The sequence below is a fragment of the Helianthus annuus genome, chromosome 15, assembly GCF_002127325.2.
Source record: "Helianthus annuus cultivar XRQ/B chromosome 15, HanXRQr2.0-SUNRISE, whole genome shotgun sequence".
Lineage (NCBI taxonomy): Eukaryota > Viridiplantae > Streptophyta > Magnoliopsida > Asterales > Asteraceae > Helianthus > Helianthus annuus.
The window spans coordinates 45273548-45289189 of NC_035447.2; the positions used below are offsets into that span (position 1 = coordinate 45273548).

General features: G+C 38.4%; 1 protein-coding gene across 1 annotated transcript; it reads right to left on the reverse strand.

Moving 5' to 3' along the window:
- Nucleotides 1-206: 206 nt before the first annotated feature.
- Nucleotides 207-13903, reverse strand: LOC110913569. Its single transcript, XM_022158391.1, has 8 exons — nt 13790-13903; nt 12874-13209; nt 12525-12809; nt 12177-12284; nt 11803-12060; nt 1395-3077; nt 698-1307; nt 207-586 (listed from the first exon to the last, which is right to left on the reverse strand). Exons 1-8 carry the CDS (start codon nt 13901-13903, stop codon nt 207-209), a joined length of 3774 nt encoding a protein of 1257 aa, XP_022014083.1.
- Nucleotides 13904-15642: the final 1739 nt, after the last annotated feature.

The following is a 15642-nucleotide window of genomic DNA, read 5'->3' on the forward strand; positions in this document are numbered from 1 at the left end:
CATTCACCTGTGGTAAATAACCCCAACTGATAATGTCACCGAGAGACACACTTCTATCACGCTGATAATACTTCAAAGGTCTCTTGAATTTTCTCTCGTGACTATCTTTGAACCATTTCGATCTATCTTCCTTTTCAAAATCCTTCTTAACACTATCAAAGATCTTTTCATTCACTACCTCAGTCACTTTTTGCCTCAGTTCTTCCCTATTTTTCCTCAGCGAAGAATTCCATCAACGTAGGATACTTAGAAGTATCTTCAACGACATCTTCATCATCAGTCCAGTCTTCCACTTCAACTCTATCATACAAATCAGCCTCTTCAACATACTTGTACGTGTAATCAGGCTGTTGATTGATATCAAAGGACTCCAACTCTTCTTCAAAATCAAACTTGATCTCCGGATTCACATCTTGCAACATTTCTCTATAAACATCTAAACTCAAGAATAAGTTTTCAGAATGCTCAACGATCTGAGACTTACCAGACTCCCCCTTTCCACTTGCTTCCCCTGATTCTTCATTTACTGAATCATTCATCAGATCATCAACTGTTTTTTCGGTGGAAGCCTCTGTGACTTTCAAACCTGCAGCGTCGTCATCATCATCATCATCTTTACCAGATCCATGACTGCTTGCAGAGAATACCTTTTCATCCTCTTCATCTTCCTCATCCTCCTCTTCATCATCTTCATCACTATCTCCAATCAACTCATTCATAGGAGTATCGTCTTCAAACAACCCGGAAATAGCTGATATCGGCTTGGGATTCTCAGTGACCATAGAAGGTACTATAGATCTTTCAGTCACAGCTGAACTTCCTTCAACTCCCTTACCTTTATCTTTCATTTGTCTTTCAATCTCTGCTTGACGTTCAGCTCTAAGCTCTTCAACTTGCAGTTCTTCAAACTTTTGTTCTACTGAAGTTCCAAGCATGCTTTCGACAACTTTGTTCAGCATATAGAACTCATGATCTCTTAATGCCTTAGCTGCTTCAAGCTCTTTGTTCTTTAACTTGAAGTATTCATTCTGATCATCTCTTCTATTCTTTTCTTCTTCAAGCTCAGCCACACGTACTTTCAATATATCAATCTCAGTTTGATTAGTGTCAATCTTTTTCACCAACTCTTGATTCTCATTCTCTAACTTCTTCACACGCGCCTCAAGAAGTCTTTCTCTATCAGACACTTTCTTATTTTCAGCTGCCAGCCTCTTGTTCTCAGCAACAACTTCTTCAACTTTCTTTTCAACATTTCTGACTTGTGAAGTATTGGCAAAATCAAAATCTCCAACATCTAAAAGATTATCCTGTGGAGTATGAAGACCTCTACCAGAAGTACCAGGTTGTATTTAAGAAAGTGGAGGTGTACCAAATAGATCTTGTGAAGAAAATACAGTTTGTTGTGGTGGTGGTGATTGATGAATCGGTGATGGTTGTCTTGAAGGTGTTGGTTGTTTAGGTGGTGAGGATTGTTGTGGTGGAGTAGGTCGTCGGAGTGGTGATTGGATAGGTGATTGTGGTGGTGTTGGTTTATGTGGTGGTGTAGGTGGTTTCTTGGTTTGTTTCTTCTTTTCGAGCACAATTTTTGGTAACTTGATCTTTGGAGTAGCTTTGACAATCTTTGGTGAAACTATTTTCTTTCGACCTCCAGCTTTCTTTCTAACTCTTGGAGAAGATTGTGAGCCTGAGACATGTTCTGGAGAAGGCACATAAACATCATCATCGTCCTTTTCCTGTCTCTTTCTCTTTCTCAACAACTTTTCTTTTTCTATCTCCTCCTGAATCCTTCGTAAACGTTCAGTCTCATCAACAACTTCTTCATCTGAAGAATCTGAGGAACTTGTTGTACTCTTATCTACATCGTCACCCTCAATATCATCAACAATCTTTTCTTTCTCTTTCTGTGCTTCAACATTTACAACTTGTTCAACGTTAGCAACAATTTCTGGCCCTGTTTCCAAGAGATCTGCATCAAACAAGACATCAGTATTAAATGGATCATCTTCTGTAGCTGCCACTTGTTCTTTTTCTGTCACACCAGCTGGATCATCTTCTTCAGGTTCATCAATCAAGGAAGTTTTAGCAGCTTTCTTTTGCTTCTTCTTTGGTTGAGAAGAAGATCCTTCAACTTGTTTAGGAGTGGCTTTCCTGGTCTTCTTCTTTTGTTCCTTTAAGAACCATTCATTTCTTTTTGATATGAAATTTTTAAGAATTTTCAGCTCTTCAGTATAACCTTTCTCTTTTCTTTCTTCTTCATTTCTCCAATGTTCATGATTTTCAGGATCAGGATCCTGATAATTACTATCTTTAATAGCTCCAAATAGTTCAGCAGATTCTGTTGGCTCTGGATGTTTTGGATGATATCTGGCTAAAGATCTAATCGAATCATTATCCATGTGCGATAACACCAACAGATCATTGTCTTCATCTCTAAACAAATTCAGATATGCATGGTCCAACATCATCTGCACAAATCTTGGATATAACCAAGTCTTTCTGTCCGAATTTATTTCATCCACCATGTAATGGAAGACAATATGAGAAAAGTTATATTTTTTGTTCAATACAAGAGCTACAACCATGTTCATCAAATAGTCACGCAGTATATCAAAACCACCTTTCTGGTGACTCATTGCTATCAACACAGAATGAATAAGAAACTTGTAAGGCTTTGTGAATTTTGACTTCAAATAACTTGCACTGTTTAAGTCACCAGCATATCCCATTCTCAACATGCATCCCTTAACCATCTTTTCTGGCAATTTTGTTGGCGAATTCTCTTCATCTGGGAACTCAATTACTTCTCGAACAACTGCTTCTGAAATGACAATTGGTTTCTTTTCATCGTTTATCTTAACAACAGAGTTAATTGTTTTGTTTTGATCATCATAAGAAGCATGCTTCCAAAATCGTTTAATATGAGATCTGAACACTAAACGTTTCTCTGTCAATGCCTTCAAAATTGGTACTCTCCTCATGAATTCCAGAATACCTCTGAATTCCGACAACATCGGATTTTGCTCCTCATCCAGACTGCAGCAAACATTGTGAATAGGATTGAACAATACTGAAGTTGGCTGCAAAAATACAAACATACAACACATTTAGACACAAATATAACAAATTCCAACATATAAACATCAAAACATACACAATCTTGTAAACTTCAATTCAAACGGACACTAGTAAGAAAACAAACATCTCTCAAATGAATAACTTTCAAACGGATGGCTTTCAAACTGTTTACTCTCAAACGAATCGATTTCAAACGAGCATCATTCAAACGGATACCTCTCAAACTGATCACTTGCAAACGGGATACCTCAAACGGAACCCTTTCAAACGGGATCCCTCAAACGGACAGTACCTTCAAATGGACACCGCTCAAACGGGTATCCTTCAAACGATAGATTCTGTCGTTTGAAACACTGTACAAACCCCAATCAATATCTAAGTTCAAATCAATCAAATTAATGGTAAGGGTTTGTTCTCTGTTGGAATCCAAGCACACTGATATAATTTTTATCCCTTAAAACTCTCTAAAAGTTCCTAAATCTAAGTTTGACAGACCTGTAAACTTAGTAAACATTCAATCAACATGATTCAGAACAATCAAACTTTCAATCAATAAACTATGACCCAATCCGACACTACCCTTTTGATTAGATGACATTTAGAAACAAAAATAAGCCCTAGATCTATGATATGAATAACAGATCAACGTCGATATAGAAATTAAACGAAATACGATAAAACTTGTTCAGAAACTTACCTTCACCATGATTAGAATAGAATAATCCAATGAAAAACACAAGATCCGGGTGAAATTTGGGCAGAATAACGACAGAAATCAGATGCAAAGAGAGATCGTTTGAAATCGCCTTGAACAGTTGAAACGGTAGTGAAGAGATAATGAACTTTTCAAACGGAACCATGAGCTATTTATAGCTTTGGCCCTTCCGTTTGAAACTTTCAAACGGTCACAGCATTTCAAACGGTCATGAATTAGTTTCAAACTTTATGGTTATTTCAAACGGTCACACATTTTCAAACTTTATGGACAAGTTTCAAACGGTCATGTATTTGATTTTTCAAAAATTTCATTTTTTGCAATTTCCTGATTAAACACTGTCACACCCAGCTGACCAAGTCCAAGTCAATGACCTTGGTCAACTGTTTGACCCACCAAGTCCAAATTAATGGCCTTGGATGATCAGATTTATGAAGTTTTCTGACATTTCATTCTGAAAAACAGTTCAAATGAATGAACTTTTGAACATTTCAAACTTTCAAACACATTTTAACTTTCAAACAATATACTAATCACTGTATAGCAATCTCCAGCTTACCCATCCCACATCAAAACACTAACATGTTCTGCACTTGGGCTTTGAACTTCCAATTCCCAACATCGATTGTCGAAAAATAAAGTGAGAAAAGAAAATCTTTTTGGATTTTAACTAGATAAACTGAAACTATGTACACACAATATTTTTGTGAGCGTGTTAGGGGATCATATCAGCTGCCGACAGAACACAAGTACCGTTAAGCTGTTATTACATTTTAAGCATTAAACAGTTCGCGTAGATTGCCGATATACTGATCCACTTAAATTCTCACAAAATTTTCAATCTGTTCGGGATACGTAATTAGTATTTTAGGACTTAAACATCTACATGTGTCCCACCTCAGTATATACTCCCGTATCCGGATCCCAGTATTCAGTCTTACAGGTGAGTATACCACAACTGATATCTGTTTAGGGGTAATGTGCGAGGGCCGTGATAGCTCAGGTCGATACTTCCGTATACGCAGAGAGATGACGGCTTCGACTTTTGGTGGTCCCCTTTAGAGGATCTTTTATTTTCAACAGCAGCGACTATCAATTTTATTGTTTCATCAGCTTGCTGAGGGCGATGCTTATGTTTCAAAGCTTTTGCAGAAAGTATTATCCGGGGACTAGGTCAGTATTTCCATACAGCAGAAGTCCCGGGATAATACCCCAGATATCACTGAGCATAAAGACCTAGTATCTCAGAATACGGGACCTTTCAAACAGGATTTCAGGGGTTACCTATATATCCTGGAGGTGTTCCCCACGTAAACGCAAGTGAAATTTAAGTTTATATCCCAAACTGATCTACTAATTTTGTAAAAACCTGTCAGCACATCTTTAGCGAGACTGCTTAAAAACATTTTAAACACTACAAATCTTTAGCGTACTGTGTCCGTCTAGCTGATGTACTATCATTTCCCCTATTCTACACAACTCTTTTTGAAATTTCTAATGTTTTTGGATTTTATGGTTTTCTATTGTTTTTGTATTTTTATGATTTTATCATGTTTTTGTATTTTTCTGCGAATATCTCCCCCTAAAACTAAAACATATTTTTGTGTTTTTGTTTTTATCGAAAAGCAGAAAATACAACTGTACAAAAGAAATTTGACAACACGACACAGGTTCATGTCAGATCGCCGCCCAACTCGGCTTCACATTCGATTACCCTCCCAGATTGCAGATTCTTCATCCCGTTAAGTTTAAAAAGATAATAAAATCTCTTTTTGTCGAAAGGTTTAGTGTAAAAATCCGCTTTCTGATCATCGGTGTTAACGTGTTCAATCCGAATTAATTTTTTCTCGTGACAATCACGGATAAAATGATGACGGATTTCAATGTATTTAGTTTTCGAATGGTGAACCGGATTTTTATAACATTAATGGTTGCTTCATTGTCCACGAAAATCGGTGTATCCAAGAATTGCAAACCGAAGTCGCGCATCTGCTGTTGGATCCAAAGGATCTGCGAGCAACAGCTAGAAGCTGAGACGTACTCAGCCTCACATGTGGAGAGCGCAACTGCAGTTTGTTTCTTGCACTGCCAGGTGATAAGCCGAGTTCCGAAGAACTGGCACCCAACAGTGGTGGACTTAGCATTCTGTTTACAGCTACCAAAATCAGAATCAGCGAAACAGGACAAAGTAAAGTCACCCGAGCGAGGGTACCACAAGCCGATGCTTGGGCAACCTTTCAAATACCGTAAAATACGTTTTACTATCGTCAGGTGTGACTTCTTTGGATTCGACTGATATCTGGCGCAGAGACACGTCGGGTACATGATATCCGGACGGGAAGCCGTGAGATACATCAACGATCCGATGATTGATCGGTATAATGTCTCGTCCATCTTCACACCTTGCTCGTCGGGACAAATTCCATGATTCTGCGCGAGGGGGGTGGATGCAGGACTGCAATCTGTCATGTCGAACTTATCGAGCACGTCCTTTACATACTTTGACTGGTGAATGAAGATTCCGTCGGGCATTTGTTCAACCTGCAGCCCGAGGAAGAACTTCATCTCCCCCATTGAACTCATCTCGAACTTCTTCTTCATTACCTTCTCAAACTCTTTGCAAAGATCGTCGTTGGTGGATCCAAAAATGATATCGTCCACATAAATTTGCACGATCAACAAGTGGCCTGCTTCTTCTTTGGTGAACAACGTGCTGTCTACTGTGCCTCTTGTGAACCCGTTGTCCAGCAAGTATGTCGAAAGCGTCTCGTACCAGGCTCTCGGGGCCTGGTGCAGTCCGTATAGGTCTTTGACCAGTAGATACACCTTGTTTCTGTGTAGTGGGTCTGTGAACCCCGGTGGTTGCCCCACATACACTTCTTCTCTAATTGTGCCGTACAGGAAAGCAAATTTGACGTCAAGTTGATAGACTTTGAAATCTTTCCAAGATGCAAAGGCTAGAAAAATACGAATTGCTTCAAGCCTTGCAACCGGTGCGTAAACTTCATCGTAATCTATTCCTTCCTGTTGGCTGAAGCCTTGAACCACAAGTCGTGCCTTATTTCTCACTACGACGCCTCTATCATCACGCTTACACTTAAACACCCATTTCGTCTTGATTAACTTCTGATTCTTAGGCAGATCAACAAGTCTCCAGACACCCAGCTTTTCGAACTGTTGCAACTCCTCCTGCATTGCATTCACCCAACTATCTTCGGTCAATGCTTCTTTGTAAGTTCTGGGTTCTATCTGCGAAATGAAACATTTAAGTGAGACTTCTTTCTGCATATCAGCAATAGAAGAATAAAAACAAGTAAAAGATTGGTCTATTTGATGCCGGGTCTTGACACCACTTTGTAGGTCACCAATGATCTGTTCTGAAGGGTGGTAAGACAACGTCCGTGGCATCACCGTGTCAGGCACAACTACTTCCGATTCCAAATTCGAAATATCGAGATCAACGGCTTGATCAACAGCATCCTCTGATGTATCATTTGGCTCCTCGTCAAAGGTAGGAGCGGGTTCCTCCTCTGAGTCGTCAGAAACGTCAAATGACGGAGCTGGTTCCTCTGGTGGTTCGTGAATAGTTCCACTTGGCCCTGCTTCATTGTCGTGAGTACCCACGGTGGGTTGAGAAACTTCTAGCGGACTAGATACAGGCTCTTGTGAAGTATATAGCTGATACTGGTACAGAAAAGCTAGTTCCACATCACTCGGCTCGACAGGTAGTTGAAACGACTCCCAGAGTTTGTCGTAATCGAATAGGAATCTTTGTCCGAGAAGTTGTGGCGATGGAGTGTGCTTCTGACAATCCACGTGTTGGACTTGAATCACCTTCCCCAGACATGGTACGAACACCCTCTTCAACGGGCTTGCGTAACCTACAAAGAAACCCTCATTAGCTTTTGCTCCAAATTTACCATTTTCATCTATAAATGTGCAAGGTGAGCCAAAAGGTTCTAAAAACTCAAGATTTGGCTTGTAATGGTGCAGCAGCTCAAAGCAAGTCTTCTTGTATTTCTTGACAGTGAGAACCCTATTCAAAGTATAACAGGCTGCTGAAACTGCTTCACTCCAGAAGTAGATTGGTAGCTTGGAATCGGCTAACATCGTACGTGCTGTCTCGATCAGGGTCCGATTCTTTCGTTCAGCTACGCCGTTTTGCTGTGGTGTGTATGGCGCACTGAATTCATGAAGAATTCCCTTCTCGTTGCAGAATTCGTACATCTTGTTGTTCTTGAATTCTGTTCCGTTGTCGCTCCGAATCCTCCTGATTGGCAGTTTGTACACCGTTTCCATCTTCTTAATGTGACACCTGTGTCACTTCAACCATCAAACAAATACCAAGCCAATGAAATATTGTATTTCATACTTGGGATCTGTATAAATATGTATATCTTTTGCACGTATCAATTCTTGTTCGATTTCGGGCTTTAAATCGCTTTCTGGAAGGTTATACGCGATCTGATGCGTAAATATAACCAGTTTAATGCAACAAATACTCCGGAATAGTGAAATAGGCTTAACATACCTTAAATAACCATTACATAACTTAGAAATAAGTTTTGGATGGTTTGGTATGCCGAAATCAAGTTTATTCGCTTACAGGGACTATATTCGACAAACTGCGAAAGTATGCCAATTTGTACTGTAACAGACCTTCCGGAACTTGATTATAAGTTAAGTATGCCCTAAATATTCTTTACATAGCTTAGAAATAGGCTTTGAGGTGTTTGGTGCGCAAAAATAAACTTTATGCTCATTCAGGGACTAAAAGCGTCAAAAAGTGCATAAGTTTGCATTTTCGCACATATTTTACGTTCTGAATACTTCCGGACTTCCAAAAATTTATGTAAGCATTAAAATATTTTATTTTAGTGTTTGGTATGATAAATTCCATTCGTCGCTTAATTTGGATCGTTTTTGCGTTCGTTACGACTCCCGTCGTAATTAAGCGAATAACGCAACCGTACGACCAAACGAACCGACATTCGTGATGTCTTTGAGCATATTTTAAGTTCCCTATACTTTAATATCATTTTAGAGCCTTGAAATGAGGGTAAAGGGGTTTAAAAGTGCCAAAAAAATCAAGTTTTACAAGTGTAGGGACCATTTTTGAAATTTCTGGCAGATTCAATGAACCTAGTCCATTTTGAAGTGTTAATGGTTTTCACCCATGGTTTTGCAAAACCATGGGATGGTATTCAATGAACATAGTCCACATTAGGGGCTCCCATGGTTTTTGAAAACCATGTGCCCACATGTAAGGTCTAGATCAAATCACGTTTTTCGACGAACGATCTTAACGGTTCAAGGAAATCTATAAATACCCCTCACCCATTTCATTCTTCCTCACATTTGAATCTGATTCTACACTCTCTAAGTGGAAGTATATGCTTCCTACCTGAGAGTGAATCGGGTTCGAATCTTGTGGGGACCTTCTGTAAGTATTCTTTCGCGTTTTTCATTCGTTTTAGCGTTAAAGTCAAACTGCGTTTAACTTTCTCCATTAACCAGTTTATGGTCAATGCGAAGTTCATTTGAACTTCATAACGTGAGCGTAATCACGATGGTTATAGTCCCTAGTAACTATACCTACTGATTACCACGTTATCTAGGCTCAGTGACGAGTCGTAGTTTCAGCCAAAATGCGTTTTCTCGCGTATTTTGTAACCAAACTACTATAGGGTATTAGAACCGTTTGTTTTAATACCAAACCTATTTTCTAACTTTACTAAACATGTTCTAGCATGTTTAGCTCGTCGCTTTTAGATTTGTGCTAGGGTCGTAAAGGTAAGCGATCTAATCAATCGCTTATGCTTACGAACCCGACCCATTGGTCGATCTTTAGGATCCGACCAAACACATTAGGTGACCATAGTTGTATAGGGAATAACCTTCCGAGGTTATACCTTATGGTCACGACGTTTAGTTAGTTATATGATAGGTAGTTTATATGCCTTAGATAAATTACCAAAATGCCCTTTTTACGCATAAATTCATTTTAAGTCTATGTAACGAAATTTTTGACATCTAAACTTATTTAACAACAATATTAAACATGTTAAGGCATATCTTGCTTGTCATAGGACTAGTTAGGCATTCCAAACGCGTTTTACGCAAACGACGCATTAAAGTGGCGTAAGCTACCTAAACGGGTCGTAATGGGTCAAAAGCACTTAGGATAGGTTTCGTTTTAGTACGTAGGCTTTGTTAAACCATATTACATAAGTTCCCATACTTATTTGGTTTACGAACCCTTGTACTACCCGATCCTCCGATAGGTCCGTTTATTAATGTAGATACCTATATAGGTGCCGTTTGATTCTGTGATCTTCTAGCTTTGCTTGGTGGTTATCCTAAGACTTCTAAGCACCCTCAAGTGAGTACATAGACCCCTCTTTTACTGTTTTCCAAACATTTTGGGGTGAAACACATGTGCCTACTTGTTACTTTCATGATTTCATGCTTTTATATCATATACTTGCTATGTTCACTAGTACACTATTAGTACATGATTTCATTATGTTTTTGCTATATATGCCCATTGTGTGCATACTTAGTACATCGTTTTACATAACATTTCATGCTATGCATGTTCATCATACTTAGTACATTTTACATCACATGCTATGTATGCCCATTGTGTGCATACTTAGTACATCGTTTTACAAGACATCTTATACTTGGTATCATGCTATGTATGTCCATCCGTCGCATACTTAGTACATTGTTTGTCATTCTTACCTATGGTTTGGTTATTACATAATTCACTTGCCATACATGACATTTTGTTTACACATTACTTGATTGACATTTGACAACGGTTTAGACATGGGCAATTTACATTGGTGGTTTATATGGGTAAGTGATTTGAGTAACGAGACGTGTGTAATGTGATACAAGCATGGTGGATACGCCGCTGGTACTTCCTATATATAAGTGCTTGTATTATATTACATGGCGTAGCGTTATTTAAATCATTCATTTGGATTTATACATTTTTACACAAATAACATATTTTTCACAAGACATTGTTTTACAAAACAGTTTGTTTTATACAAACTCATTTTTACTTGGTTATTCATTTAACCTTACATCATTCTTTTAACTATACATATCTATCATCGATTTTCAAACGTTTTATAAAAGCAAACACTTACACTGGATTCATGACAAGTTTTTGGTTAAACATTTTCTTAAACCTAAGTCATGGATCCTATTTTTCATAAAACCTATGTACTCGCCGGCATTTTTATGCTGACGTATTTTCACATGTGTTTCAGGTACAATAGTTGATGATATTTGATGATGATATTGATGCATGCTCACATAGGATTGGACGAGACCTTAGTGACATTAAAAGATGCAAGACTAGTTAATTTTTGTTATGTTTCTTTATTGTTAAGACATTGTAACTCATTTAATTCAATAAAACGAAATTTGTTTAATCCATGGTTGTGAAACAATGATTCTGTTACACTTAAACAGCATCATCAATGACTCGAATGTTTGATCTTTTCGTTCTAAGCACACAACCCACGAAAACCTTGTATAGTCGTCTGTCACCACCAAACAATATAAATCCCCGCTAATGCTCTTGACGTTGACAGGCCCGAAGAGATCCATGTGCAATCTCTCAAGAGGTAACCTGATAGAGTTGAGCATCTTTGGTGGATGTGACTTTCGAGTCTGCTTCCCCTTTTTACAAGCAATACAATCATCAGTCAAATGAAAGCTTTTCACATTAACACCATCAACTAAATCGTTATGCACCAAAAATTCATTTTTCGCACGTGAATGTGACCCATTTTCCGGTGCCACATTACAGACTCCTTTTCAGTAGCTTTAGACTTAGTGACAAAACACTGTTTTTGATGAGTTGTTGGCGTTACGGCACTCATGTCCAAAATATAAAGATCATTTACCCGCGGAGCGCGCAACAACACCAACTCATCTGGGATTTTAAACCCTGGTTTCAACACTAAACATTCAGATTTCGTAAAATGTACACTGAAATCTTTATCACAAATCTGTGATATACTCAGTAAGTTGTTCGTTAACTCTACGATATAATTCACTTTGTCAAATGAGACCACTCCGTTTGTAAGCGTTCCTTGACCGACAATTCTTCCTCCTTGATTCCCTGCGAACCCAACATAGCTTCCGTTGATTGACTTGACATCATAAAGAAGAGCTAAAGACCCAGTCATATGTCGTGAAGCTCCACTGTCCATAATCCATCTTGAAAGAACTGACTTGGGCAGCCCCTGCAACCAACAAAAAAACAAATTACTCAAACAATGACGCCCATGATTTCTTTACTTCCGACACAGTCCCGAACACAACATCACACTTTTCATTTGTTTTTGGAAAGGTTATCTACTTCATTTTCAAAATCAATCACATCATCTTTAAAAAGATTTGAATCGATTTTCAAAGCGTTCTCCATTTTCCTAACCTCAACTGACGGTTTTGATTTCGCGATCCAAGACTGATTTTCAAAAGTTTTCGTTTTAGGGTAAAACTTTGAAGTCTTTCTAGTCTTAGAAGATTCGCCAATCTCGAAAATCGATTTCGGCTTATCCTCCGACTTCAACGATTCACCTCTTTTCAGAATACGGATCGGAGAAACCATTTCCTTTTTACCTTTTGAAACAACTGGTGATTTAGGTCGAGATTTTTGAACCATTTGTTTTTGAACATTTTGTTTTTGAACATTTGATTTTTCAACCTTTGATTTCTCAACTATTTGTTTTTGAACTGGTTTCTCAACAACATGTTTCTTAAACACTTTTTGCCACTGTTTTGCCATATGTCCAATTTCATTGCAGCGATACCACACTCTTTTATCATACTCGACAAAAGTAGTATTGACCGTTTCTTCTTTAAGCTTATGTGCTGCATTGAAATCGTCCACAGCTTTTTGACTAAAAATATATTCCTTTTCAGCCTCAGTACTAGGACCAGCAACAAAAACATCATCTATCTTTTCTTTTGGCTTAACCACTTGTTTAGCCTTTTTTTTCAAACCCAATTCCTTTGTTATTAAGATGATTTTTCTTGTTTTGACCTTTACCAACCCCATATTTCTTTTCCAAACTTGTGGGACGTGAAGTACCAAACGATTTTTTCAGTTTCGAAAAGAATTCATTGTTTTTGATTTCGTTAACATTCAATTCAACCAGTTTAAACAATTTCTCGACATTTTCGATCTTGACATTCTGAAGCGGGTACTCGACGTCGGAATAAAGCTTGTCAGTTCGAACCATAGTGTATACCACCATGATCGGATCATCATTCGTGCTCTTTTCCGATTTCGGTACATATCGGTCTAAGAAATTTCCTTCGTCTTCAGAATCACTGACAGCCTTCTCAGAATGAGCCTTTTCAGATTTATCACTTTCATCATCCAACACCTGATCAATAACATTTTTGATAACCTGAATTCGTTATCAGTGTCAGATGCAGTGAAAGTGATATCAATGTTGTCAGGTAAATCACTCTCAATCGTTTTCACCTTAAGATTTAAAGCAGCTTCCACCCCATCTGGATATTTCTGAGTGTAGTGATTCCACATTGGGGGTGGAACGCTCTTGAAGACAGGTGTAGCATGTGGCTGTTGAGGGACGATTTGTTCCAAAACATAAGACGAAGCCACATAGCTCATTAACTTTTTATCAATCCTGTCATTCTCTATCTTGGCCAATTCAAGTTCTTTTCTTAGTGACGCAATTGTGTCAAGATGATAATTGACTTCTCTTTGTTTATCAAACAGTGTAGCTTGTGCCAATTTAGTAGCTTAATCATTTTCGATGCTTTCTTTTTGAATCGTCTTAATTGATTTGGCAAGGTATCATAAGCTTCTTTTAATTGTTCAAGATCAAACTTAATCATATCTGAATGATGTTTCAATTCCCGATACTTAGTGTCTTTTTCAAGACACTCCACGCATGGTTGTAAACAACGTTGGCATGGCGTTTCGGAGATTGGAACAACCTTTTCATCAACCTTTTCATCACAAACACTTTTACCGACATGCTTTGACTCAGACACAGACTGTTTGGCAGATTCGACCTCCTGAACTCTAGTTTCCTCTTTGTTAACCGACATCTTATCGACAGACTATGACTCCTTGGGTTCTGAATCTACCTCTTTAAGCTTTCCCATTAAAGCTTTGTCTGCAATGTCTTTCAGAACTTCTCCGGTCATTTCTTTAGACACGTCAATCACTTCTTCGACGGCTTCTTTCTTCTCCTCAAATCTAGGACAAGATCCGGTTCTTGGCTCCTCGAAATAACCTGCAAAAGAATCAAACACATTAGGAGGCATAACAGATTTCATAGTATAAACTAACTCCTCCTGTTGTGATTGATAGTAGAGTACTTCAGCTGCTATTTCCTCAACATCTACAACATTTTCCGTAGAAACTTCTTCAACAACCTCAGAAACAACTTCATCAACAACCTCTGGTTCAGCAACTACCTAAGAAATCTCAACAACCTCTGCCATCATAAACTGATCATCTCTACCAGGGATATATTTATCCCAACTAAAACCCGCAGCTACTTGTTCATCATCTTGGTTCACAATCAATGCCTTTTCAGGTTTGTTTTCTATCTGTGGCCTTTGAACGGTTTGCTGTTGATTCGGTCGATGGTAGATTGCCTGTCGATAGTAATCATTGGTGAACGGGTTTTGGTGATTGTTGACTTCACGGTTTGGGCATTCACGTTTAAAGTGACCGCGTTCTTTACACTTGAAACACGTTACTTTCGACTTATCAAATCCTAACTTCTGATCCGGACCTGATAAACTGTTTCTTCCCGTGATTTCCATGAACCTTTGAGCACGACGAACTAGACTTGCCATACCCCATTTAACATCAATCAGTTCAAGCTCCTCGGGGTCTATTTGGTCATAGTCCTCCTTTGTCATGTCCGGATTTCCAATTCTCCTCGCAACCAGACCTTCATATGCCTCGAGAACGGAAGCGAGTAGTGCAATATGTTGCTTCGCAGCAGTTTCCATTATCTCGTTTCCATTTTTGATGTTCACTGCGATATTACATTGTACTCCAGAAACATACGCCTGATGATTAGATCCGGTAGAGCTTTGAGGCGAAGACTGTTCCTGAACTTTGGCATTCGGTTCAAAACTCACGAAAGGTGTAGAACTGCTTGATTGATGAGAACTTGATGCAGCATTTGAAGTGTTATCAGCACTGAATCCTGTATGTATCTTTGGACTTTGAAGATTTGCAACTGAAGGACTGCCTTTGTAATATAAAGATACATCTTGTTGCATGCTAGCAGAATTCATCTTCTTTATCTTCAACAACTCAAGCTCGTGAGCTTCGATCTTTTCAATAAACTCACTCAGATTGTAATTCACAAAATCAGAACTGTTTTTCAGCATCATAAGATAAGTTCCCCACTCGTCATATGGAAGAGCATCACAAAGTTTATCAATCCATTCTTCATTTGTTTTTTTAATTTCTAATCTTCTCATTTCAACTACAAGGTGACAATATCTTTCGATTAACTGTTTTGTTGACTCTCCTTTGATCCCAGTAAAAATATCGAACTCTTTCTTGATAAGCGCCTTTTTGCTCTTGATCATAGAAGCACTTCCTTTAAACTTCAGTTCTAGCGCTTGCCAGATTGACTGTGAACTTTCGTCATGTTGTAGCAATACGAGGATGTCTTCTTTAATGGCTTGTTGCAAAATGCTCACCATTTTCTTTTCAGCTTTAAAATCTGCATGTTCAGTATCTGTAAGACTTCCAATAGTTTTAACCATCCTGAGCCCATCAATTGGAGGTACGTATTTCTTTTCGATCTTCATCCAAC

Excerpts from the sequence above, each read along its gene's own strand:
- LOC110913569 (XM_022158391.1), bottom strand. The coding sequence starts at position 13,903 with ATGTCGGTTAACAAAGAGGAAACTAGAGTTCAGGAGGTCGAATCTGCC. Across the intron at positions 12,810-12,873 it reads GTTTGGAAAAGAAATATGGG|GCTAAACAAGTGGTTAAGCC; the intron begins GTTGGTAAAGGT and ends TTGAAAAAAAAG. Across the intron at positions 12,285-12,524 it reads AAATAGTTGAGAAATCAAAG|TCTTGGATCGCGAAATCAAA; the intron begins GTTGAAAAATCA and ends TTTGAAAATCAG.